Below are 27,244 nucleotides of genomic sequence, written 5' to 3'. Positions count from 1 at the left end.
GCTAATGTGATCATATGTTATCTAATTTGTTTTTGCTGTGACTGTTCATTCTCTGGTTTTCGGCAAGTGAGTATAGATATAATGCTAATGACACGTAAGTTTTTTGTATGTCTATTAACACATTTATTAAAATTTCCACGTTCTTGTGAAATGGTTCATTAAATACGGTGATCACTGGTAGGCTACAACACAATATAACAATTGAATCGTTTTTTTTTCTCTTCCTGTCGAAGTCATTAGATATGTATATTTGAAAAGTTATCTGATATTACTTACGATGTATTTTCCCACTACGTCAAAGTAACTGAAAATGAAATAGACTTATTTGGCATAAAATGTTTCTACATAACATGTATACATACATGAATGGAGTGGTTGTACAAAATTTTGTAAAAGCCCTATAAATCCTAGTGTGAGAGAGTAATCAAGGGAACCAAGATTCTTGCGGAAATCAAAAGAATGTAATCCGGGTACAAAGACCAGACATGAATAACAGACAAACATAACAAAGAACATAAAGTAACCAAAATAATACATACAAAGTAACAAAAGTAAACGAGCAACTCGGACTGCACGCACTAAAAAGTGGGAGCATGGACCAGGTGCACTTGAAGAGTAAGCGTCCTCTGCTTTTCTAGAAACACCAGCCGAGTTGCTCATAAAAAGTCAAGTCTGGGGTAGATGAAAGAGGAAAGGAAACCTATGACATGTTGAACAAATCAGTTTTCATGATGCGGATGGATACACCATAACGATTCGCGAGTTCATAATGACGATCATAAAACTTCTGTGGTTATGACTTTAATCTTGTAGCAACATTACCTTGTTCCAGAAGCGAAATTATAAGAAGTCTAGCCGATACAAAAAGTTTGCGCAGTTACGTCTAGCTATGACATAACGTATGAGTTGTGTTATGAAAACTCCATACGCAGGTGCTGAAGGGATATTGCCACAGATGAAAGGAAAGTTGACAATATTGGATGCTAAGTGAGATAAGCTCAGTTTATATAGACAAAATTGTATGCTTGCTTTTACAGGGAAGCGCCCTCTTGTTTCGCATTTTTAAAAATCCTTATATTACATTAATTCGTTAAGAAAATAGCAAAGTCCTTTAACCTTCTAATTACAAAAAGTGTTAATTCGTGAGTATTTCTTCATGCCAATCAAACGATGAATGGTCCTTAAACAATAATTAACTTACTCACCTACTTGCTTACAAGTATAAGCGGAAGTCGTCGATCAACGTTTATTGCATGCCATTCTTTATGACGTTGGAATAAGACTCCTAACGACAGAACAGGAACCGCACTTCACCATGCCGCTTCTCAGTCTTTTTTCACCGAATGTATAAGTATCAACATTTAATGCCGTGAAGAAAATGGCTTTTATTTTGTTGGCTAGCCTGGTCAACGATCTAGTTTTGCGACTCTGGTTGTACAACAAATTGAGCTTTGAATTCGGGTGAGTAAAACTTTTTATATACATGTCCATTGATTGCTAAATTAACAATATTATAGTTTTTTTGTCCAACGCGTTGTGTGTGCAGAGTGAGCAAGTGTAGTTGACATGCAGGATAGTATGATGTTTTGTGGATATAGGTTTTAGTCAGTGGTAGAATGCAGTTAGTGTTGCAGCGGCTTCTACTCGCGGATATATATATATAGATAAAATGCTGCACTTCTTCAGCTGGCGGGGTGCCTACTTACAGTACCTGGAATGATGAGTTTGAGCCCCTGCTGGTACTGTTGGGATTTTATCGAGTGTATTGATATTTATTTTAAAGGTTCCTACATTGATTGACTGATACATAAAGGCTTGTCTAAGTGGCACTAACAGTCTATTCGATTGCAATACATCATCACAAGTGTATACTTAATGGTACACATTTCAATCGTACCGTTTGTAAGTGCTCATCAGTATATTTTGTTTATGAAGAAACATGTCGCGTTTTGTATACTGTAGGGCAAACTTCAGTCTTACTAAGTAAATAAATCAAATACAATATACGTTCCAACAGCCATTAGTTGAATAAAACAAAGAACCATTAAACTCACAACTCTTTTTATTATTATTATTTTTGCAGATATTTGTCTGGCGCAGATCTAGAATATGAATGTTTTACAACTCATCCTTTCTTAATTTGATATAGAAAAATATGCGTGCTTGTCAATTTTTTGTTGCTATTTTTGTCTTTGTTTGTTTGTTTTTCTTTTTCTTTCTTGTTTATTTATTTATTTATTTATTTATTTATTTGATTTGTTTTGTTGTTTACATTTACGAAATTCTAAGATATTTATTGCATATTTTCGTAATATTTACGAAGTGTTTTGTTTAAAATTCGGAAACACGAATCTAACCTTTTCCCCTTTTTTGTAGAATGAACCGTTGTTGAGCATTATTCCTATTAAAGATACTCTGGTTTTCGTTTTTGTTGTTGCCTTATTATACAATACAAGATTGAAGTCATCACTACAGAAGTTCTATAGTTGTCATCATGAACTCATTATGATTACATTCTTTTGATTACCGCTATAACCTTGGTTCCCTTGATTACTCTGTGCTCCATAGACTTCTGTAGTATACCTTAAATTTTCACGATTTTTTTAAAAATACACGAGGAGTTTCAATTTAACTTTTAACCATGTTTTTCAATTAAGGAAATGTCAAAAATAATTTTTAGGTCCATTTTAGAAAAAAGGCACGAACTTTGATACACCAGGACAGGTCAAACTAAAAATAGACTTTTTCTTCTTTCACTTTTATTTTGAGTTAATAAAATAGACCCCTTTTCCCATGCATTATTTTTCCTAAAAATACTGTTTTTTCCTCAAAAACAAGTTTATTGTATCATAGCTTGATATTTACACTGTACATTTGATGAAAAATGATTGTCGCATTCACTTCCTTAAATAAGTAAAAAAAAATTAGAAAGACTTGAAAATTTTCAGAAAAGATGAATTTATTTTTACTGAAATGTAATATCTTAACCAATATTTTTTAATTTGCTTGATTGAAGGAAATGATGAATTTTCTCCGTAAGGACAGTTACTTTTTGTTACTTCCGGGACATGAATTTTTTTTTTAGTATATTGGGGAACCTTAAGGGAAATTTAGAAATTACATGAAATAACCGTAGAGCTCACACCGCTTCGCAGTGCTCGCTATTAAATTATTGATAGGTGTTGATTTGTCGTTGCCCCTGTGGGCACATAATCGGTAAAACTTTGAACATGGAAATTTTAAATGTGATATTTTAACCTTTCTTATTTCACAACGATAAAATATGTATTAGTTAGATGAAATGTAATAGCCCGTAACACATATCAATTGCTCCCAATAGTAATCTGTCGAGCTGCACATCTCAACTGCACCAATGTCAAATTGTTCACCCGATTCAACGACACCAAGTTAAACTTGACCACACCGAGGTAAGGTTCATCTTAAGTGATTTGCTATTAAGTTGGGTATCTTTATAAAACCTTTAAATTGTTAATGTTAAAAAAGGATTTCTGCCTTTCCGTTGACACAAATATCCAGGTTTTCTACTTTTTAGTATTTACCCTTGAACACAGGGGCTTTCTCCCACTATCAAATATGCAGCCCCCAACAAGCATATTGCGTGAGTTGCAGTGCGTGAGATGGGCTATTGAAATGGACTATTTGATAGTACATCATCAATCGGAACTCTCCAGCCTTTCTCGTTACATTTGTGCACAAGAGAAATACTACACTACAATTCCGACAAAATTCTCCTTTCTGCATCCGAGGTTACTTTTTATAGTGTAGTGTAGTGTAGTGTAGAATAGTTCCGATTGATTACATAGCCCAGATAATCATTAACTTCTAAATCTTATAACAAACTCAACGCTTTTACGATAGCGCATTTTAATCACATTGAAATTTCTTTCCGAATAATATGACTACTAATAGGATATGTACTGTAATCACATCGAACGTTTGACGGACAGACGGATATATACGAAATGTAGAGTAAAACAATACCGAGGGGTAGGACAAAAGGCCAGTTTTGTTTAAGGAATAAAGATTTAGGAGCTCCTTCTTGTATAGATAGGAAGCGGAAGTCGACGATCAACGTAATTGCATGTCAATCTTTATGACGTTAAAACAAGGCCCCTAACGACAGAACGAACAGCGCTTCGCCATGCCGCTTGTCACCCTTTTTTCAAAGAGTATTTAAGCATGTGAATTTAATATCGTGAAGATGGCTTTTATATGGTTGGCTAACGTGGTCAACGATCTAGTTTTGCGACCCTGGTTGTATAACAAATTGAGCTTTGAATTTGGGTGAGTAAAACATATCAATAATAATTGTTCATGGACTACTAAATTAACGATGACATAGTTACTTTGTCCAACGCGTTATGTTTGTAAAGCATGTGTCGTTGGTATGTAGGATAGCATAAGTTTTTTTTAAGTAGGTTCTAGTCAGTGATATAATGCTAAACCGCATAGTTAAATGTACCAGCGGCTTCCATTCAGATATATTAAATACCTAATTTCTTTTGCTAACCTTCAGGTCAGTTGGAAGGGTTTCGACTTACAGTGACGCGTGTTTCGGGTTCGATCTCCGACTGATATTGTTAGAAATTGTGTAGAATGGGTTGATATCAAAGGTTCACGCTGGTGTTAATTTTGTTTGAGTGATACCAAAAACAACTTGTCTAAGTGTCAGCAAGGTTCAATTGTGATAAATCTTTTTTCACCAGTGATTTTTTAATGACACCATCTCACCTCCAATCGTGCAGTCTACAAGTGAGCAATTTATTGGAGTGTCATTTGCACTTTGTGATGGTCACGACAGTCACTCTTACAAAGCCATTCTTCTTTTATGGTACTTTGTCATTATTTGGTTATCGAAATATGTTACGTTAGTATACTTACAAGCAAAGTTATGTCCTGCCAAGTAAATAACTGAAGTAAGCCTGAAAGATCGAATCAAATACAATATACGTTCTAATAGCCACTAGTTGAATAAAACACTTTCCCAAAACAACCATTAAACAAAAAACAAATCCTGTTTTGTAGATATTTGTCTGGCACAGATCTCGAATTTCTTCCGTATGAGGTAAGTATTAAAGATGTTAGTCACGTCCCTACTTAATTGTCACAGAACAAAAAAATATGTGTTTTTTTTTTTTGTTTGTTTTGTTTTCTTCTTAGCTTTTTTTTTTGTTATCACTAATTGTTTTAATTTTCATTCGCAAATTAAAGGTATTTATTGCATGTATTTACAAGAATTAATATTGCGAACTATCAAAATTTTACTTTAAAGGGTCTTTTGTTTTAAATTCGGTAAAAAAATGACTATTCTAACCTGTTGTACTTTGTTTTAGAACGAACCTTTGTTGAACATTATTCCTGTTAGAGATACCCTTGTTTTCGTTTTTGTTGTGGCCTTACTGTACCATGTTTCGACACAGTGGAACTGTTTTCTAGAAAAAACAAAAGGTAAAAAAAAAAAGAAAAAAAAAGGAGACACGACAGAGATATATGCCGTGTTATCATATGGGCTCTAGTGGCGGATCCAGGGGTTGGGTCCTGGGATTACCCCACCCCTTTTGTTTGAAACTTTTGTAAACTTTGCACAGTTTCAATAAAAAATAGCAAATTATTGCCTGCTCCTTGTAATAAATTTCTGGATCGGAATTCGTCTCCTCCATTAAAAAAAAAAACGAAATGCGCCCCTAGTTTCTGGTTAATACGAATATTATTGTTAAAAAATGCTGCCGATAAAATACATAAAAACCACAGTTATCTGAAGTAAAGAAAGTTAAGGAAAACGGACATCAGCAAGTTAATAAAATACACTATGTTGTACATGAACGCAAAAAAAAACAAAACAAAACAAAAACAAATAAAAATCAAGCCTTAAACACCAAGAAAGACATTTTCTACTGTGTCAATAAAGTCTATGCTTGACAATTATGGGTATTATGCCCTTTATATCATTTTGTTTGACATAATATTTGTTTCTTCATATGTTTTAGAACTGGAACAACTATATAGCAGCTGTCGTGATATGGAAATCTCGTCTAAAATTTCAAGATTCACCAATGGTTCGTTTATTACCCATTTCAATTTGACCATACTTGAACCTTTTCTTTTCAAATGTCTTCAGGTAGTGGTCGCCCTATAGTGATAACTCTGTTCTTCCGCCCGTCCATTACAAACTCATGTCCGGGCCGTCACATTTTTATCTTTCGTTGTAGGCTTTTGATATTTTGCATGTGGGTAGAGCACCGAAAGACCATAGATGGTGGCCTATGACCTTGAACTTTGACCTCAAGGTCATAATTTCAGTTATAAACTCGAGTCCGGTCTGTTACTATTTTGTATTTCGACTTGGGCTCTTGATAATTTGCATGTGAGTAGATCATCTGAAGAAGATATGTCGCGTACCATGGGTAGTGGCATATGAACTTCGACCTCAGGGTCATACTACTAGTTATTAAATGATAAACTCGTGTCCAGGCTGTAACTTTTTTGTCATTTGATGTGGGCTTTTGATATTTGGCATGTGGGTAGATCGCCTAAAGATAATTTGCCGTGTACCATGAATAGTGGCATTTTGTACTCGAACTTTGACCACTCATACATTTATGGCTTAATTGCCGCTGCGGGGCCCACAGAGATGGATTCCATCTCAATGATTTCTAGTTTCGATTGAAACATGCAGACGTAAAGGTATACTATAAGGGAAACTGTTTTCCTGATCCTTTTTTTAAATATACAAAATGTGAGTATAAAGATGATGTTTGGGTCAAATCAGAGGATTTACGTAACTCAAATAAGTCACGGCTAGTATATTATATTTAAAAAAAAAATATACATTAGAGCGTCAATTATGCGTGGTTTGTTGGTATCATAAAGGGGTAGCTAAAGACGAGAAGTGAAACAGGCAAATATATCACACCTATTTAACGGATATATACGACAACTATAGCTGAAAGTAAATAGATTGTTTTTTTGGTTGTTTTATTGATTTTCAAAGATATGATTTTATTGAAAATGGATTATTAAACATTTTTTTCCTGTCATAGAAACAGAAAGGCTTATAAAAGAAATAGAAAACAGAAACAAAGCATTGGAAAACCGATTTAAAAAGGCAGAATCAATGGTAAAAAACAACTCCTTTAACGAAACGTTCAAAGATGATCTGGATGAAACCAGGAGTGTATGGAATTCGAACATCTCATCCTTTGGCCTCATTGACTTGCAGGCTGACAGTGAGTCATGTGGAGAATGGGCACAACGTATGGAACTGTTTGATGTTGAGCAAGACTTTGGTAAGAATAATTTTGCATGGTTCTAAATTGGTATTTTCTATTAGGAGGAGGTATAATGTGTATTGGGAGGGTGATAATAATCTTATTGAAGTTGAATCTTCGATTATGCCGCTCTCCACCCTGGTGTCGAGAACAAATTTTGAGATTGTCATGTGTTACAAAGGAGGCGTGCATGTTATTTAACAACATTTTGTTATTCCAGAAATTCACGGGCCTCGAATTATGCAGTACTTCAATGTTATATGGAAAACCAGATACCTTAATTCCATTCTTCGTAGCAAATACTTCATACTAACATGGTGTAAATTATTTTGCAAATATATATTTAATTGGCATCTTTCATAGCGCCGAACAGCATTTGTCTGAAACTTCGATGGCATTTTCTCCTAAATACAGTGGTTACTGTTTGTTTTTTTTTTTTTTTGTAGACGAAGCCATTTATAAAATCAATGGAGCAATTGAGGAGATGATGAGTGGAGAGGGAGGAGAAGGAGAAAAGGGCATTGGTTGCGGTTAGATAAGACGCGAGGTACTTTTTTATTTGTGTAATTTCTTCTTCTCAGAGACCGGTCAAGGAAGCTAGAAAACGAAGGGACTGACCTAGAAGTTTATAATAAAAGAAGGGGGTCCAGTTCATCATTGGTCAGATATAACTATTTATAACTTTTTTTGTCAAATGCGGAATTCTCATGTATGTTTTGATTTTGTATTAAACCGGTCAGACCGGTGTAAATTATACATAATTTCATGCAATAATCTAAGAGACTTGTATTTATTAGTCAATCATAGACTTATAAATATGAGCCTGTCAAAGTGAGCATGACTTTCATTTGACCTTTCTACTGTTATGACAATTTTATATTGAACAAAATCCACATAATTGAGTACTGACTAAAATATTACGAAATTATTCGTAAACGTGATCTCCTCTTCTCTTCCCTTATAGGTGTAAGTAGAAGGATGAAGAACAACCTTGAATTGATGAAATTTGAGAACATCGGGTCTATACAATGGATGATTATTTATTGCGTTATTTTATGTAATTATAATTAGGTATCAATTGAATTTAAATACATTGTTTTTTATTTTGATTTGATTTAAAACCAGCGCCATAGCCCCCCCCCCCCCCACCCCCCACGTACACACACAGACACGCCGCACACAGAAAATCAAACAGTCTGTACCCAAATAAAAAAAGAGAGCAGGCCTAAGTGCAATAATACTGTAAAACTATATTGTTGTGTTAGTCGAGGTCACAATAAAAAAATGTTCATAACCGAGACATTAACAATTTAACCATTTAATTAAAGTTCGTATGCAGTGAAGACAAAAATAGACAATATTTATTTGCGCAAATAACACATATACAATATTGTTTCTATAACCAAAACAAGTGCACTTATTCGAAATTTACCGACAACAGATCCGCCTACTTTACATTGGTATACATATATATCAATATACGGGGTCTTTGTGGAGGTATAAGTTTTTCCTAATCAGTTATTGAACCATTCATAGTTTGTTTAAACTGATCGTACATCCTTTGTTCAATTCTATCAACGTAAAACTGAAGATTGATGTTGAGATGGCAGAAACCAATATTATTCAGTACATTCCTTTCATGTGACAACCGACTAATTTTATCCTATATGTAATTAAGTATTTTTTTTTTCAGAAATTTAGTAATATTCAATTTAGCTTTAAGATGTAGGAGTCAGTGTTCTTTCTGTTTCCGCTAGGCATGCGATGCTAGTGGACCAAGAATCCCTGTGATTAAAACCAAGTGTAAATGTTCTTATGAATCTGGATCACTTAATGTTTGTTCCAGCTCCCTAGATATTACTACCATACAGGACAACATGACTACTAAGTGTCAAACAATTTTTGAAGTAAATTACAAGGGTTGTCTAACGGGAAGTCTCTCTTCCCTTCTCCATCAATTCATTTTTTTTCTCATAAATTCAAGTTATTATTATAGCTAAATGTAATTCCAAGGTAACAGAATGATTTTATTGGCTCAAGGATTTAACTATCAATCTTGAAATGACCGAGAAAAGATGTACCGTTTGAACTGAGAATCACAATTTTTGATTTTTCATTAATTTTCCCTAAAATACAGATATTATTGAGTACCGGTATATCAAGTGCACTTTTTGGATTCTTTTGATTCAAACAGCAAAATGGTGTCATCCGCATACATTTACATTCATGATGTAACTCTTATATCGCCAATCAGTATAAGGTCTGTGTTGCCATGTTTGAGGTCATCAGAAATTCTATTCATATATACAAATTTAATAGAGGACTAAGAACATCTCCTTGTTTTACTCGGAACTAGACGCAAGGAAAATATTTACGTGAAGGTAGTGTCGATTTTCAATTAAGAACACACTGAAAACGAACTTGGGGTCTTGACGACGGAATTTACGAGTATCTATTGTGTAGGAAACTTTATCTTAATCTTTCTTCTTTAGTTTTTCGCAAGCGGGTAAAATTTAATGGCTTCTGTAACGTAATTTGTTTATATCCATTGTTTGTCTATTATATTCTATGTCTATTGGCATATTTTCATCGAGGTGGTCATTTATCCGGTTTCAAAAAATGACCCGGTTGTCTTTTGAACTAATACTGCAAATTTACAATGGTTTCATTGAAATATTTAGATGTATATATTTCTAGCAGTTCAATCTCTGAGCATTTTTTATGTATGAAATATAGCTAAAATTGTACAATTCAATATACAATGTGAATTCTTTGGTTCAGTCCAATAGACCTCAAGCTATATTGTCAAAATCCGGATAAATAGCAAAATATTACTTGTAATGCCCATGAACATTTTCATTATACATAGTGTTAATCTGCGGTCAGCTGTTCGTGTCACCCATACGATAAAATAGCCATTTAACGTTATTGCGACTAGAATTGTTAATGATTTTGGTAAAAAGAGTCAAATCAATGTATTTTTTTTTAAATTCTTTTTATGAAACCCATGCAAGGTGAAGAATATGCAGAACTTGTCACTGCTTTGTACATTTTCTGAGTTGCATGTACAAAATGCTTATATTAAAGTAGTCATGGGTGGGAGCCGGACGAAAAAGGAATGTCCATCTCAGAATCTACCATAAGAAAAGAACAATTAAATTGATCATCGAAATGAAAATTGACCCAGTTGTTCATGTGACAGGTAGGGAGCGGAAGTCGTCAATTAACGCAATACATACCAGTCTTTATGACGTTAGAATAACCCCCTAACGACAGAACAGAACAGCGCTATCTGCCGTGCCGCTTGTTGGCCGAACATCTGTCACCGAAGTTCGAAAAATTAATTGCGTGAAAGATGTTTTTTCTGTGGTTGGCTAGGCAGGTCAATGATCTAGTTGTCCGACCCTGGTTATATAACAAATTGTGCTTTGAATTTGGGTGAGTAAAACATTTCAGTCATGTCAATTGACTTGAGAACTTAATCAACGACGAAATAGTTTCTTTGTAGCTGATCTGATCAGAAAGAAAGAATATTGTTTGGCTAGATCCTTCAATCTCAGTTTTCGCTATATAGATGACGTGTTATCTTTAAAAAATCCTAATTTCGGGGATTTGATACATCGCATCTACCCAAAAGAACTTGAGATAAAAGATACTACAGACACTGTGAAGTCAGCCTCATATCTTGACCTACACTTAGAAATCGATGGTAAAGGAAAACTATTGACCAAACTTTACGACAAACGTGATGACTTTTCATTCAGAATTGTCAACTTTCCTTTCATCTGTGGCAACATCCCTTCGGCTCCTGCGTATGGAGTGCTCATATCACAACTCATACGTTATGCCAGAGCTTGCCGAAACTACGCAGACTTTTTGTATCGCGCTAGAACTCTAACAAATAGGCTTTCCGGAACAGCGTTATCTACAGAGGTTTTATGGTCGTCATCATGAACTCGTGGATCGTTATGGTGTATCCATCAGCACTATGAAAACTGATTTATTCAACGGGTCATGGTTTTCCTTTCCTCGTTTGTCTACCCCGGACTTGACTTTTTATGAGCAACTAGGCGGGTGTGTTTAGAAAAGCAGAGGACGCTTACCCTACCGGTGCACCTGGTCCATGCTCCCAGTTTTTAGTGGAGTCCGAGTTGCTCATTTACTTTTGTTACTTTGTATGTATGATTTTAGTTACTTTATGTTCTTTGTTGTGTATGTCTGTTTCCCATGTCTGGTCTTTGTCCCTGGATTACATTCTTTTGATTACCGCTATAACCTTGGTTCCCTTGATTACTCTTTGTCCAACGCGAACTGTGTAGAGTAAGCAAGTGTGTTTGGTATGCAGGGTTGTATAGGTTCTGTTGGTAGGTTCTAGTCAGTGATAGAAAGCAAAACTACATGGCTGTTGCGGCGGCTTCCACTAAAAAATCACTCTTCTCAAGCTGCTCCTAAGCTCAGTTAGTGGGGTTACGACTTATAGTAACAGGTAATACGGGTTCGAGTACGGTTGGTACTGTTAGGATTAGGGTCAGGATTGTGTCGTGCATGTGTATTGATTTTAAAGGGCCCTGCTTGTGTAAATCTTTATTGAATGATACGGAATGGTTTCTAAAAGTGGTATTGTAAACATTCCACTGCGGCACAACCTTATCACAAGCGAATCTCAATGCTCAATGTCAACCTTGTCAATCGTGAGCAATGTATAGGAGCAATTGAGGGAACCAACATTCGAGTGGAAATTTATACCAAGGATACAGATTAGACAGGTGAAAACCGACACACGCAACAAGGAACATGAAATAACCAATAATCACATATAAAGAAACAAAAGTAAATGACAGAACGGACTCCAGTAAAAAATGGGAGCATGGACCAGGTGAACGAGATAGGATTGATATTTGCACTGTATTTGTGATAGTCATGACGTTCACGGTTACAAAGTTTCTGCTTTTCTGGTCATATTTTGGTTTGTCGAGATGTATTTTTGTTTATGGAGAAAAAAGTCACGTTTGTATATGTTTAAAAGCAAACTTCAGTGTTATTAAATAAATAGCAAATAGTTAGTTACCTGAATGACCGAATCAAATCATTTAAAATTATATACGTTCCAAAAGCCACTACTTGAATGAAACAAGTGTTTAACTCCAATCCTATTCAATTTTTTGTAGATATTTGTCTGGTGCAGATCTCGAATTTCTTCCGTATGAGGTAAGTGTAAATGATTTTCGACACGTACTTTCTTGATCTGTTTTTATATTATTGTTTTTACTGTTGATTTTTTACTTTGTTTTGTTTTGTTTTTGGTTTTTGTAATAAATTACGTTTACAATCGCGAATTTTATAGGTACATATTGCATAAATAAATTTTGCGAAGTATCCAAGTTGAAATTTTAAAAGGTTCTCGTTTCAAATTCGGTATAAATGATAACTAGAATCACGAATCTAAACTTTTTATTTACTAATTTTTTTTTGTAGAATGAACCGTTGTTGAGCATTATTCCTGTTAGAGATACCCTGGTTTTTGTTGTGGCTTTTCTGTACCATGTTTTGACACAGTGGAACTGTTTCCTAGGAGAAAGAAAAGGTAAAAATATGTCGACACGATGGGGTTATTTTATAATACATGCTTTAGTTGCGAATCCAAGAGGGTCCGGGATGGTATAACCCACCCCCTTTTTTATTTGAAAATTTTGTTGAATTTTATGAACAATTTGGGTGAAAAGGAGCGAATTATAGCCTGCATATTTTGTAATTGTCAAAAAAATTCTAGAAGCGCCCCTGGGTTCTTTACACTTAATCGGCCTACAAAACTGTTGATGTGTTCAGTACGAATATCAATGTTAAAAAAATGAGCAATTTTCCGAATCATACCACTTAAATACGTTGAAACTACGGCTATCTTATATATATAAAGAAGGGACATCTTCTATTCTGTCAAGCCTATGCTTGTTAACATTTCACATGCATTGCTCACTATTCATTTTTGCCAATAATATTTGTTTATTCGTATTTCAGAACTGGAGCAACTATATAGGAGCTGTTGGGATACGGAAACCTCGTCTAAAGTTTTAAAATTCATCACTGGTATATATATTACTCACTTAATTTTCAACAATATTTTAACCTTTTTAAAAAAGTTTCAAAATCAATTGAAACCTATAAACGCAAAAGTATATAAGTTGTTGGGGGGTAGTCAAATAGGTCTCGGCAAATACAATATTACTTTGAAATATCCCCTAGAACGTTAATTACCATAGTATGCGTTGTCGGGTAGAGTACATGTAGCTAAAGCCGGGGAGTGGAACAAGCAAATATATCACACCTATTGTAATGGATATACATGTATGACAAACCAGTTGTACGTATTTATCGATTAAAAAATATGATTAGATTAAAAACAACAGCATCGTTCTTTCCTTGTAAACAACACAAAAACTTCAGTTAATCACTCAAAATTTTTGTATCTGCTTTTTTACATAGAATCGGAAAGACTTACAAAAGAAATAGAAAACAGAAACAAAGCATTGGAACACCGATTTAAAAAGGCAGAATCAATGGTAAAAAACAACTCCTTTTACGAAACGTTCAAAGATGATCTGGATGAAACCAGGAGTATATGGAATTCGAACATCTCATCCTTTGGCCTCATTGACTTGCAGGCTGACAGTGAGTCATGTGGAGAATGGGCACAACGTATGAAACTGTTTGATATTGAGCAAGAATTCGGTAAGAATAAATTTTGCATGCCGGTTTAAATTGATTTTTTTCTTCAATTAAAGATGAAGATGGCGGTGACAATGATCTTTTTAGTGGGAAGAAGAAAGTGTCGCTCGAGATAATCAAATGAAAATCAAATTTCATACTGGGCAACTATCAAGATTGGTGTCGAGAAAACCTTCTAAGCCATATACTTTATAAATACCGTAACTTTTTACAACATTTGGTTGAGAAATGCATGGGTCTTGAATAAATCATTACGATAACACAATAATATACGTAAAACGAAGTGGCATCTTCATTCCATTCAACAATTTTATGTTTTCTACTATTATTCAACAGTGGTATCTTTTACTGTAGAAGTAGCCATTAATGAAGTCAATGGAGCAATAGAGGAGATGATGTCTGGAGAGAGAAGAGATAGAGACAGGGGTGTTGGATGTGGTTAGAAAAAGCGAAGGTACTTGTTTTTGTTTTTGTTATCAAGTTCGTTCTCTTAGAGACAGGTTAAGACACCTAAAGAAAGGGAGTGATCCAGAAGCTTATAAAAGGAGATTCGGGGCTATCGTTGCCCATCATCCATTTTTTGTTTTCCTTAAAATGAACAAACTTTGCAAAATAGTAGGTTCCAAACCGGAAACCATTTCCAGGAACCGCTAATTTTTCTATTTATAACTACCTGGTAACGAAAGACGAAATTATTTCTTCTCTTTCCTTACAGATGTATGTCGAATGATGAAGATCTATACAACTTTACATCCATGAATCGATGAGAATTGAGAACACACGATCAACGATACTGTGTCTTGTGTTATTCTTTACTTTTTATTGACATTATAATGTTAAATACACGTTTGAATACAATGTTTTGTTTTTGATTAGCTGCAGTATTTCATTGCGACTATCAAAAAAGTCGGCATAGTTACGTTTTGTCTGTGGGGCATCTAAATGTTTTCAGTTTTGTCGATCTTTTACTTTAGAATCAATGATTGATTGCATCTTAAACTAAGTGTGCGCCTTTTCACCAGCCCAGAAGTTAAACTGGTCGGACTTGTATTATATCACAGATTATTTAAAGTTTTCATTATTACAAATATAAAACCCTAAATATACTTTTAAGGCTTCATTCATTGATTTGCTCATGGAATAATTAACTTCTTGATGCTAGATTTGGTTTCCTATTTCGATTTGTTTGGTTATGAGTGAGTTCAGTATTTTTAAAATATTTATATCTTACTATATGTAATTGGTTCAAGCGATCCTGGTTTAAAAGAGGTTACTACTTGACGCACGTGCACACTATACCTAAATTTACAATATTTAGAAAAGATTATTATTTTTTTATTTCCTAAAGTTGAAGTCAAATAATGTATGATAGTGCTCTGCTCAAAGATAATGTAAAAAAGATGGCGGCACCATTGGAATATAACCACTCTATTTGCCAAGGTCTGAATAAAGGAAAGAAGGAAATCCCTGATTTAGAAACGCGCGAAATTAATTACTATCAAGACAACGCACTTACATTTGGACCTAAACTTTTACTTTTAAAAACAAACGAATGCTTAAAAAACTCATAAAACGTATCATTGGCGTAAGATAGTTATGGAATAGCAAAGGGGTCAAAACATTATCATAGTAATTATTCAAGTCGTAATTTGTAAATTGAAAATCTTGCTATCTGTTTTGAAAGAGGAGTTGACGGATTAAAAATACCATGCCATGAACTGAAAACTACACGAAATCTAGAGAATATGAATAAGAACGCAGTACTAGGGAAGAGTTTTAAACCGATATGGTTTAAATCGGGGAGGCTAATGCAACAAACAAACTTTTCTAAATCAAATATTTGACAGTCTGTGTACTTATTACGCACTTATAATATGTAATTAAATACATGTACATAATATATATTAATACGGGATTGATCGATTTGTTTCGTTTGTAACATGAAATGCGTCTTAAAATAAAAACAGATTAGAGATAATCCGTTAATTCCTTGTCGATGGAGTGATCTAATTTGGTTGTTTTGAAGACTTGAACAACAGGTAAGGTAAATATAATTTTCATTTCCGTTATATTCATTAATTTTGGTTTGTTTTAATGTTGTTCATTCGCTTTCTACCACTTCTATCGAAATAATTTACAGTAATACAACTTTTAAACGTGTGGTAAATTCTTTATTTCTGTTCTGCGTAGAGTGTTCCCATGCAAATCTAAGAAACATGTCTTATAATTCGGATATAAATTGTATATTGCATGTATTTCCTATGATTAATTTAACTTAAAATACATTTGTACATCTAAAAAGTTTCTACGAGCAGTTGTGAATTAAACATTATTCATTTCCGATATGTGGTAAATACAAACAAAATATTACTGTTGGTAGCTTATCTTTACTACAAGTGCCGTATACATCACCCGTTTGTCTGCCCTTGATGCAATCGGAACTAACCAGTCCTTCTCGCTACAAAAAATGGCCGAGATCTTGAGGCGAACTATAAAACATGATTTAAAAAATCATTTCGAAAGGAAAGAATATAATTTGTTTAACAGTGATGTTGATACCAAAATCACAATTTCATGTCGCTGCTATATATTCTGCGTTTAAGTACCAGTCCACATAAAATTCAGACACTGCCAATAGTAAAGTGATTCAGGTGTTAATAGAAAAACCCACCTAACAAATAATGCTTTTTCAGTCTATATATGCTATACTATCCCATAACGATTATCATTTCTGCATTCAGATCTGCACTTTTTAGAAAATCATTCATTCAACTCCTACTAAAATTAACCAAACCAAAGTACCAATTTCATGTGCTATCTATATTTTTTATCTCAACGCAACTAAGACTATTTATCATGTGATCAGTAATAAAACTGAATTCAGTGGTATTTGTCTCGCATGAATTCTGATTTATAGAAAGACTGCTACTTGAAAGATTGTAAAGTTATGCTATGATAGGGGAGGATCCGGAGAATATGAAAAGGGGCAGAGGGGTTTAGAAAAAAGAAGTTCAAGGCTATTATTTGCGAGTTTTGCCCAAAATTTGCATTAAATTAACTAAAAAAAAATCCCATAACTGCAGTTCTGTCTATGAATGATTCTTTTTGAACAGATGTCGGATGTAAGTGGCAGTACCGTTACACTCCCAGGGCGACCGGGCCATGTGGGCAGGAGACGTTCGGTTGAAGCTCTACCGGGGGTTGAGGCATATTTAAGGAGACGAGGATCAACAAGTCAAATTTTTGGCCCCAGTTCAATGCAAGACTTGGAGCAGTTTGTCAAGAAAAAACGCCGTGCTTCTATGTGCTTGATTGATCTCGGGGACAACGAAAGTATCGTCACTAGAGAGGATTCTAGTCTAAGTTTAGGCAGGCGACAGTATTCATCCGGGCCTCTGTGGGAAAAGGAAGTTGCACAATCAGTTGAGGAGGAGAAGGCGGTTCCTAAACAGAAGAAACCCCGAAAGAAGGGTCTAAATCTATTGGACAAAAGGTATTCCTAAATCCGTTTGACATTCACATTTCAATTACAAAAAGCTATAGAACTATTACCATGCGAGTAAAAAATTAATAAAACATTTTTTTTCTGTGTTTTTACCGTTATACTTTATACTTTACACCATAAACCAATTGCAATGCTTTATATAGTGTAGAATAAAAACTTGGGAAGTGTAGTGCTTACTCATAAAGCTTCATACATAAAATAAGTTCTTTAATTTTGAAACGAATGAAAGTTTTAAGTACGTCAATGAGTGCCAAGGCTACATCAGTTTTCAAAGACTCCGATGTAGCAAAAACATTGTCTACTATACATGACAAATATTTTGTCGTATTAGCAGACGAAGCCCAAAACAACATTGTTTTTGTCTGCAAAACGTTTTATATCCAATGTTTATTATCAGAGGTAGACGTAGAAAATAATAGCAGTGATAAGACCTACACTGCTACCACTCTCTCCAAAGAAGAGATTGTAGAAAACCATAAATCTGTGCTATCCTCGTTTGGTCTCTCTACCAGGGACGATGATTGTCATTTACCGTCTATTGACTGGATTCCTAAACTTCACAAGAATCCATACAAACAACGTTTCATAGCTGGATCTGCAAAATGTACCACCAAACCACTTTCAAAACTTTTAACTTCTATACTCACAACTGTCAAAGAGGGTCTACAGTCCCACCACAACACTTGTTACTCCCGTAGTGGTATTAATTCAATGTGGATCCTGAAAAATTCGAAAGATCTTTTGGAGACAATCAGTTCAAGACTATTATCTGAATATAATAGCATTAAAACCTATGATTTTTCAACACTGTATACTTCTATTCCACATACTCAGTTAAAATCCCAACTTAAAAACATTATACATCGTTGTTTTTCCAAAAAAAGGTGGTACACCTAGATACAAATATATAGTTCTTGGTAGAGATTCCTCATACTTTGTAAGAAATAATTCCAAATCATCTTCCAAATATACAGAGGAAGATGTTTACAAAATGCTGGAATTTTTAATTGACAACATATTTGTCCAGTGTGTGTTTTTCAATAAACGGTCGGCATTCCAATGGGAACAAATTGTGCTCCTTTACTTGCTGACCTATTCCTTCACTCTTTTGAGGCTGACTTTATAGCTGATCTGATCAGAAAGAAAGAATATCGTTTGGCTAGATCCTTCAATCTCAGTTTCCACTATATAGATGACGTATTATCTTTAAACAATCCTAATTTCGGGGATTTGATACATCGCATCTACCCAAAAGAACTTGAGATAAAGGATACTACAGACACTGTGAAGTCAGCCTCATATCTTGACCTACACTTAGAAATCGATGGTAAAGGAAAACTATTGACCAAACTTTACGACAAACGTGATGACTTTTCATTCAGAATTTATTCAACGGGTCATAATTTTCCTTCCCTCGTTTGTCTACCCCGGACTTGACTTTTTATGAGCAACTCGGCGGGTGTTTCTAGAAAAGCAGAGAACACTTACCCTACCGGTGCACCTAGTCCATGCTCCCAGTTTTTAGTGGAGTCCGAGTTGCTCATTTACTTTTGTTACTTTGTATGTATGATTTTAGTTACTTTATGTTCTTTGTTGTGTATGTCTGTTTTCCATGTCTGGTCTTTGTCCCTGGATTACATTCTTTTGATTACCGCTATAACCTTGGTTCCTTGATTACTCTTTAACTAAAAACAAAAGCAACGACTTTGAAAAATATTAAAAATAACTCATACCGTAGCTAAATACTAGGAAAGCTTGAAACAAAAAATGTTAGATTGTTAGACATTCCATTTATGATTATCACAATTTCTTTTTACAGGACTTTATATTCGATAACGAAGGAGAATATCGCCGGGAAAGATATGCCATTTTCTGATAAACCAATTATTGGTGAAGGCGAACACCGGATTAGCAACATTGAACAGAAAATTGAACGAGAATACATTCTTAATGCACGTCTTCGTGACAATGGCCAAGCTAAGTTTGAAGGAGCAATAATGAGGCATTTCTTTAAAGCGCCAGCTCCAAAGGCACATCCAGGATACGGAATGCCACGACCAGAAACCAGAGAGGAGAATCCATTTAAACTTATGATGAATGACCTTCAGCGTGACCCCAGTATCGTCAAAGTAAACAAATACCCTTCTCTATCTAACCCAAAGCGCTGTCAGAACACAAGTGACTTCTGCGAAGTTTTAGGTCCGTCTACATGCTCAACTTGTATTGAACAGACTAACAGAAATATAGCAGACGAACTGCAACGAATTATGTTTCCAAAGATAGACATGAACAGAACACGACTTGTTAAACCTAAATTATCACGCGTAATGCGAAACGGTCATTTTATGCAAGTGCGAAAGAAGAAAATGGGCGAATTGGACTATCCTTCAGATATTGTCATGTCTCTGTGTCGGCATGAACCACAGCTTACTCACGTGGCTAAGAGTGCCGTTTCTCGATACACTCTATCAAGAAAGAGTAAAAAAGGGAAAAAGAGTTCGAAGACTCACTTAAAACCAGAACCGCTGAATTTGGCATTTGCTCGTGAAAACGAGCAAGATTGTCGAAAACTCCAACTAGCGACGCGTTAAGACACACGCCATTCTTCCATGCTGAATTGAGTGAAATATAGTGCTAAATGAGTTGTTAACATGTACATGTAGACATACAAGCTGAAATTATTAATAATTTACCCTTATAAAATATGCTTTCGAAGATATAATAATTCTGACTGTCAACGCATGTTCCTTTGTACAATGGTCTGCATTAACGATACAAAAAAAATATAAACAGAAAATCGTACGTTCGAATTATCTTCTTTCAAATGATAGACACCATCAGATTTTAAAACAGACCAAAAAAAAAAAAATACAGAAATTAAATTTAAGGACAGGGAACACTAAAAGTAAAAGGATAATACAGGGAGACAAACTTTTGTAAGCATTAACCAGGCGTACATGCTTTGCTCATAATCATTTGAAAAAATAACATGGAAAAATCTGTGGATATGGTCACATGATATGATCTTGATTCACTTTTTTTCATTTATAAGACTTCAACAAAGTTTGTTTGTGTGTTACAAGGGAAATGGTAAAACGAAAAGTTAAAGCAACTATATATCCAAATCTTTCTAGTGAATAAACAATGACAGAAAAAAGAGATTGCTAACCTCTGGACTGTAAGTTGTGTTCGTGCTGCTCACCTTAAAATCCATCTGCTTTACTAATTGTGGTCTCGGTATTGTTTTGTACATGGATTTCCCTTTTTTTTTTATTTTCGGTATTAGCAGAACAAGTATCAGAACAGTTTCTAAACGAAGGAATGATAGTCAATATTTTAAAACATGTGGGAAATAAGAAACCATTAACCAGAGCAAATTCAACAATTTTATGCGATGTGTCCCGACCGGATGGTGAAACAAATGTAAAAAAGATACTGAGGAAATTACAGATCTCTGAAACAGAAATTCTTACTAATAAAACTAATAATCATAGTTAGGTTCTCTATGAATAATATCGTGAATATTCCTACGTTATCGGTGCTGGATTTGGCTTTATATTTCCATGTTTTCGGTTTTGAGGTTTGGTACTTCTTTGTCTGAGAATCAGGCAAAATGTGTATAGGTATGGCACATGAAGAAAAAACCTTCAGAGATTTTATTGCATTGTTCAAGTATGTTTACATCATAACCTCCAGAAATAACCATCAAAATGTTTGTAAAGATTACCTTTGAAAGATATTGATACGTCAAATTTAGGTGAAATGCAACATGGCAAAATGGCGGGAAAATTTTCCCTATATTATGCAGTAATAAGATATCTACGTCACTGATGCTTCGGTGTAAATTTTAGTAGCTTTTCTGTTGTTTTCATGATACTACATGGATATTGAATGTTTAAAAAAAAAACAAATGAGAAAAATGATGTACCACCCATTGCCTGATTCTTACACGGAATGGTACTTTATTATTTTGTCAATGCTCCTTCATTAAGTACGCGTTGTGGCATGAAGTAGATTGACCGGCGACTTGCATGTTTGCTCAAAGTCGGAAAAATGGTAGCATGTCAATCTGTGAGGTCTTATTTCTGTGATAGAGACATCAAGGGAACCATTCAGGGTCCAAAGCTTGCACATTACTTGATACAATCATCCGACCTTTTATGATATACAATTCAGAAGTTTGGTTTATGGATAACTAATGTTTCAATTAGAGCAGAATAGAACAACAACTTTTGTGATACTTTGAATCTTGCAGAAAAATATAGTTTTGAAATAGTTCATTCATTTTTTATTTTAAAATAGTATTAGGTCTCATGTACCATTCTTTGTAAAATTTGACAGGAGGTGATTCATGCAAGTCGAAACCCTGCCGAATTCAATTTAATTCGAACAGTCACTGAACACAAAACAAGTCTTAAGGCAATTGTCATTCGGTTATTGCACTTTTGAGATAAAAATTATATAGATTGAGTATGAAATCGCTTTTAATTTGCTTGATTTTAGTAAGTTTTCTACATAAAATATAGATCTGAATGTAGAAAAGACCATCATTGCGTAAACATATAGCATTGTTCGGTGGGTTTTTCTACACCATGAATCACCACTACCATAGACAGTATCTGAATTTTACATGGACTGGTACTTACGAAGACAACCTCAAATATAGATGCTGTATAGGACTGAACATGGAAGGTTTACTTCGAACAATTTCCTTAAAACTCAATCTATTTTATATATTTCTATTAGAGTAGATTGAGAAGAAACTAATTATGTCATAAAGAATGCAATAAATGTCAACATGGACTTGTTCTCCCCTGGAATTTATTCATAGTTTTCTTATGTCACCATGAATGCCACAGATTTTGATATTTCTCTTAATTGTGATTTTGTTTTACCTTTTCATAAGTTAAGTAGAGCCTAAAAATAATGTTTAGATACCAAAATTGGAAAGGATAAAAAAAAACTACTCTTACTGACAATAGAAAAAATAGATTGCAGTCGTTCATTTGTATTTACATGGAAAAGTATAATGTATGCTAAAATTGTATTAGCATTTAATTTTCGTTCAAAAGAAATTCAGCAGTGTTCTCCAACAGTGAAACTGGCAAATAAAAATCTCATTCACCTTTTAGACAGTCAATACTGTAAACAAAATTTATGTGCATTTAAATATAGCAGTAACTTATTTTTAAATTGATTTACCTGTACAAATGTACATAAATGCTTGGCAACAGAATAACAGAGCTAGTACATCGCATATCGTGTGCATAAAGGTGATCATTTGTGGTACCATAAGAACGAGCTGGGCTTTATAATGTCCGTCATCACTGCAAAAAAACATTCTTACTTGCAAAATGTGTAAGACAGATGCACGTTTAAAAACAAAAAGTGGTGTTTACAATTATTCATTGTGTAATCCCTGCTTTAAAAAGAGTCACAAGTCAATCGAGACAGCGAAGACGGAAGGTATAAAGTCAAAGACATGTGCATCTTTAAGGAAAAAGCTGCGACTCAGTGTTACACGAGAATATCAAACCGACATAGCGTCTTGTCACTTTTTGGTACCGTGTTCTGACGGTTCTCTATATTCACCACACGAATATGAAACCGCAACCCTTCAGAAAATCAAACCGCTGAAGACCTTTCTTAAATTGATTCTCTCGAAAACAATTACATGTAGTAGTTTAATGTGTGTTGAAAATTTATCAGACAACCGACTTTTTTTTAGCCAATCGAACTCCAAGATTAACAGTCTTTAATCAAACTACTGGAAAAGTAACTTCATCGAGGTACCAAGTTGGATCATTGGCAGTCATCGCAGTACATAAAACCCACGATGACAAAGTTATTCTTGGGGCTATCAATTCCGAAAAGCAAGACACCGTGCGCCGCGTTGTTGTTATGTTTAACTGGAATGGAAAGAAATTAAAAAAGTGGGAATATGATAAAAATAAGCACAGAATGTTTTGGAATCCTCGACTAATTTCAAGTAGCCTCAATGGAAACATTTTTATTGCTGACATTTTTGGCGCAGATGTTGGAAGACTGGTTGTATTGGGTCAAGATGGAATTGAGATTGACACATACGACGGACAGCCAACCATCAACGAAGGACAAATGAAGTTTTGGCCGTCTTTCATCACCAGGACCCCATCCGATCATTTCTTAATCGGTGATCATAGTAACGATATTTTTTACTTTCTTGACAATGCACGGTGTTTCGTTTCGTCGATCGATACAGCATCTGTTGGAATTTTATATCCTGGTTATCTTACTTTTACCAACAATAGAAAGGCGTATATTGGATGTCTTGGAACTGGAGATGAAAATATCAAATTATACGAGACGGCTTTTTCGGAATGATGATTGATTTTATGGGCACTCCTATGACCAAAGGAACTGGGCCGTTTTATTAATAATTTGTAAATTATGGTAAGCCAAAGTGGACAAAAATCAATATTTTGTAATATTAGAAAATAATTTTTTAATATTAGAAAATATTTTTTGATATTAGAAATTAATTTTGTAATATTAAAAATTCATTTTCTAATATTACAAATTCCTGATTTAGTTATGCTGCAAAATATCACGCATTTAGTAATATTGCAAATTGAATTTGTAATATTAGAAAATGAATTTGTAATATTATAAAATCACTTTGCAATATTGCTAAATCGGTCACATTTTTTGGTATTACAAGATGATTTTCTAATGTTAAAAAATCGTAATTGAATACAACAAATCCATTTTGTAATATTAGAAAATGAATTTCTAATATTAAAAAATCACCACTATTCTAATACAGTCTAGCTGGCCGAGTGACCTAGGACGCTAGAATTAGCAGAGGCGGTGTGCCCAGAAATATCACAGAGCACTAGTCCGAGTCCTGCAGAGGGAACGTCTTAAACATTTAATAGTTCTTACATCGTTGGAAAATTTTCCACACTAAAGAACTATAATGTAATGGAAGTGACTTTAATCTGTTTACATGTACACGTGGTTTTGTTATTATCACGTGATTATTATATGATTTCATAATGGATATAAACAGTAGTGAGCTGAGCTCGGAGTTATACATTTAGCTGTTGAGTCTCTGTAATTTACATATGCTTAATGTGTTTGAAAACGAAATTGAATTAATAACACATGAGTAACAATTGTCAATGATTGGTCAATTCAGTCGGCATTTAGTATTTAAGCGAGTTCATCGGCGCGTTTATTGCTTTTATAGATAGCCATTCAGGTGTGCAGCACACCGTCTCTATGCTTTGAAACTGTTACAGACTGCACGTTCTTTGCTTCTAACTTATCTACGGTTATGCCGTTTTCTCACAGGAATGTAAAATTCCGAGAGAATGCTTTGATTTAGATTTATTAGGACCTTTCGGCTTCTTTATACGCCAATTTATCATGAAATTATTTGTATTTCTGGTTTGCTGGGGCTAATTTTAATTAAACTGGGTTTTCTGTTGAGCTACATATATGGCGCGGTAAGCAAATGTTTAGGGTGTTAGTCAGTCACTTCCAGTTGATTTGTCATACCAGTTATGCACCGACCATTTTTATATTGAGGGGGGGGGGGGGCCTGGGATATTTTTGAAAAAAAAATGTTAATTTCAGTTGGAAAAAAATGAAAAAAATATTTTTGCTGTGGCAAGAAAAAAATAAATGCAGTTCCTTAATTGTGAAAAAAAATAATGTTGTTTTCTGTTTTTCATAAAAAAAAAATAGGTGGAAAAAAAATTTAAAAGAAAAAGAAAGGAGAGGAGAAGAATCTCATGTACATATAGTGAATGTACCATAAACTGTCTTTCAACATGTTAAATTATGTATGAAGAAATATGTAACAAATGTGTTTGATCAACAAAAACAAGAAATATTTTTCTTGGGTCTGATGGAATTCTCTCAAAATACAGAAATTAATAAAAACAATTTAGTATCAGTCATATGACATTTGTCCTCATTAACACTCATCAAGTCAAAAGTTGATATGTTATTTGACCATGAGGTCAAAGGTGAAGTTCAAATGTCAATCAATCTATTACGAGGCGTCTCGACTTGAGAAAACATAACCCCATACCAAATATCAGATGTCTAAGTAAAAAGACAAAAGAAAATTATGGCCCGGCCAAAATTTTGTATGATATTTAGCCAAAATTTTGTATGTCATTTGACCTTGGATTCAAAGGCCAAGGTCAAAAGTCATCCAATCTAGAACATTTCACTCTAACTTGATGTTATTTACTTAAATGTCAAACAGATCAGATATCTAAGGACAAAGATCAAAAAGTAATGGCACAGACAATTTTGTGTATCGTATTTGGCCAAAATTTGTATGTTATTTGACCTTGAGTTTACAGGTCAAGGTCAAAGGTCGCTCACTCTGGTACGCGACACTCCGCCCCGAGAGGATGTACCAACATACCGAATATTAGAAGTCTAGGTCAAAAGACAAAAAAGTTATGATCTGGACAAAGTTTGTATGAAAAGCGTTAAGAGGAAGAAAAGTCTTTATGGGGGTCATTTAAGGTCCAAATTAGCAGAAAACAGATATGCTACATATTTTTATTTTTGATATGTTTCAGTGGAGAGCATCTACTACACATCACATTAATATCTTCTTGCTCTTGTTAGCAAAACGGGTCTGAAGATAGCCTATTTTCGTATATTTCAAATAGTCAAAAATTAAGAATTTTGGTTGCTATGGTAACCAGATCTTAACCAATCAGATTGCTTTGTACTTTATTGTAAATTGTTTTCCATAAGACACACTTCATTGATGTAATTATTTAGTTTGGTAAATTTCCACCATTAGATATAAAAAAATACATTCAAATTGTGATGTTTTTGTGATTATTAGGCCCTAAATTAGTGGTTGCTACGGAGTAGTTGTTGCTATGGTAACAGTGAAAACATTTTTCATTTTTTCATTTTATTCATTGTTTTTCTTATATATCCAACTGATTTAAAGTCAATTCGGATAAAATACCCGAAATCAATAAATCACTTTCAGTGAAAATTGCATGATTCTTAGGCGGCCTGCTACTTAACATTTTACTGTTTATAGTCGAAAAATTCATAATGTTATAATGAGCAACTAAATGGATATCAATATCCAGAGATAATTTTTTGTTATATTAATCAAGTATGTTAAACAAACTATTAGAAAGATGCAAAAAACACACGAACTACCACTAAACATAACCAATTTAGCTTTTATCTCCACAATAGAGAAAAGATAAGAGTACCATGCTGTCTGATTATTTCCCATTGTGGATATTGCGTAGACTTATTGACTATTTTTGCTACCTATATTTAAAGATCAAGGAACTTATATACCAGACAGCTCTGAGCTTTTGCAGTTTCTAAATAACAACAAATTTACTATGTACTTATGACATGACAAGCATGTTTACAAGCATGTTCAGAAATGAGGCGGCTGAAAACGTTCAGTTCGAAATGAAAAAGGAAGTCTATGCTATACTTTTGAGCAATGAAAACTTACTTCTGATATTATAATTTGTTCTGTTAGAATTAGTTCTTAATGCGATGTGCAACGAGGACAGTCCCTTGCCCTGACACATGCGACATACAAGCGTAAGAAGTTATTAACTTTATGGTTGAAAAGTTCCCAAACAAGCACAACATAATTAGCTGCGATATGATGGTTTTATTGTCTTTAATGGGTCTTTTGATCAATTTCAAATGTTATTTAACATTGCTAAGA

The 27,244-nt window shown here is 34.2% G+C and overlaps 3 protein-coding genes across 8 annotated transcripts; all 3 read left to right on the top strand.

Annotated features, from left to right (window-relative positions):
- Positions 1–115: 115 nt before the first annotated feature.
- On the top strand, positions 116–8,398 carry LOC148613335 (uncharacterized). 2 transcript variants are annotated; one of them, XM_088586717.1, is made up of 7 exons: positions 116–1,461; positions 5,047–5,086; positions 5,355–5,469; positions 6,009–6,077; positions 7,062–7,307; positions 7,736–7,836; positions 8,254–8,398. In XM_088586717.1, exons 1-6 carry the CDS (start codon positions 1,379–1,381, stop codon positions 7,822–7,824), a joined length of 642 nt encoding a protein of 213 aa, XP_088442843.1. In that variant the 5' UTR covers positions 116–1,378; the 3' UTR covers positions 7,825–7,836; positions 8,254–8,398. The 2 variants fall into 2 exon arrangements, with proteins under 2 accessions (XP_088442843.1, XP_088442844.1); XM_088586718.1 differs by lacking the exon at positions 116–1,461 and adding an exon at positions 3,472–4,305.
- Positions 8,399–8,498: 100 nt separating this feature from the next.
- LOC148613334 (uncharacterized) lies at positions 8,499–15,485 on the top strand. 3 transcript variants are annotated; one of them, XM_088586715.1, is made up of 7 exons: positions 8,499–10,727; positions 12,458–12,497; positions 12,765–12,873; positions 13,305–13,373; positions 13,770–14,015; positions 14,349–14,466; positions 15,361–15,485. In XM_088586715.1, the coding sequence occupies exons 1-6, from the start codon at positions 10,645–10,647 to the stop codon at positions 14,453–14,455; spliced, it is 654 nt and encodes a 217-aa protein (XP_088442841.1). In that variant the 5' UTR covers positions 8,499–10,644; the 3' UTR covers positions 14,456–14,466; positions 15,361–15,485. The 3 variants fall into 3 exon arrangements, with proteins under 3 accessions (XP_088442841.1, XP_088442842.1, XP_088442840.1); XM_088586716.1 differs by lacking the exon at positions 15,361–15,485 and adding an exon at positions 14,728–14,870 and having other exon boundaries at positions 14,367–14,466; XM_088586714.1 differs by lacking the exon at positions 15,361–15,485 and adding an exon at positions 14,728–14,870.
- Positions 15,486–15,929: 444 nt separating this feature from the next.
- Positions 15,930–20,473, top strand: LOC148613333 (uncharacterized). Of its 3 annotated transcripts, none has more exons than XM_088586712.1 (3): positions 15,930–16,051; positions 17,126–17,505; positions 19,337–20,473. In XM_088586712.1, the coding sequence occupies exons 2-3, from the start codon at positions 17,126–17,128 to the stop codon at positions 20,106–20,108; spliced, it is 1,152 nt and encodes a 383-aa protein (XP_088442838.1). In that variant the 5' UTR covers positions 15,930–16,051; the 3' UTR covers positions 20,109–20,473. The 3 variants fall into 3 exon arrangements, with proteins under 3 accessions (XP_088442838.1, XP_088442839.1, XP_088442836.1); XM_088586713.1 differs by having other exon boundaries at positions 15,957–16,056; XM_088586710.1 differs by lacking the exon at positions 15,930–16,051 and having other exon boundaries at positions 16,063–17,505.
- The last annotated feature ends 6,771 nt before the right edge of the window (positions 20,474–27,244 follow it).

The sequence above is a fragment of the Perna viridis genome, chromosome 6 (genome assembly GCF_037379345.1).
Source record: "Perna viridis isolate PV_CMFRI_1.1 ecotype Kerala chromosome 6, ASM3737934v1, whole genome shotgun sequence".
Classification (NCBI taxonomy): Eukaryota; Metazoa; Mollusca; class Bivalvia; order Mytilida; family Mytilidae; genus Perna; species Perna viridis.
The sequence above is the reverse complement of the archived record's forward strand: the minus strand, read 5'-3'. Positions and strand labels throughout refer to the sequence as shown.

Coding starts and splice junctions, on each gene's coding strand:
- LOC148613335 (XM_088586717.1), top strand. CDS start 1,379: ATGGCTTTTATTTTGTTGGCTAGCCTGGTCAACGATCTAGTTTTGCGA. Junction 5,087..5,354: donor TCGAATTTCTTCCGTATGAG/GTAAGTATTAAA, acceptor ACTTTGTTTTAG/AACGAACCTTTGTTGAACAT. Junction 5,470..6,008: donor TTTTCTAGAAAAAACAAAAG/GTAAAAAAAAAA, acceptor CATATGTTTTAG/AACTGGAACAACTATATAGC.
- LOC148613334 (XM_088586715.1), top strand. CDS start 10,645: ATGTTTTTTCTGTGGTTGGCTAGGCAGGTCAATGATCTAGTTGTCCGA. Junction 12,498..12,764: donor TCGAATTTCTTCCGTATGAG/GTAAGTGTAAAT, acceptor TTTTTTTTGTAG/AATGAACCGTTGTTGAGCAT. Junction 12,874..13,304: donor TTTCCTAGGAGAAAGAAAAG/GTAAAAATATGT, acceptor TTCGTATTTCAG/AACTGGAGCAACTATATAGG.
- LOC148613333 (XM_088586710.1), top strand. CDS start 17,108: ATGATTCTTTTTGAACAGATGTCGGATGTAAGTGGCAGTACCGTTACA. Junction 17,506..19,336: donor CTAAATCTATTGGACAAAAG/GTATTCCTAAAT, acceptor TTCTTTTTACAG/GACTTTATATTCGATAACGA.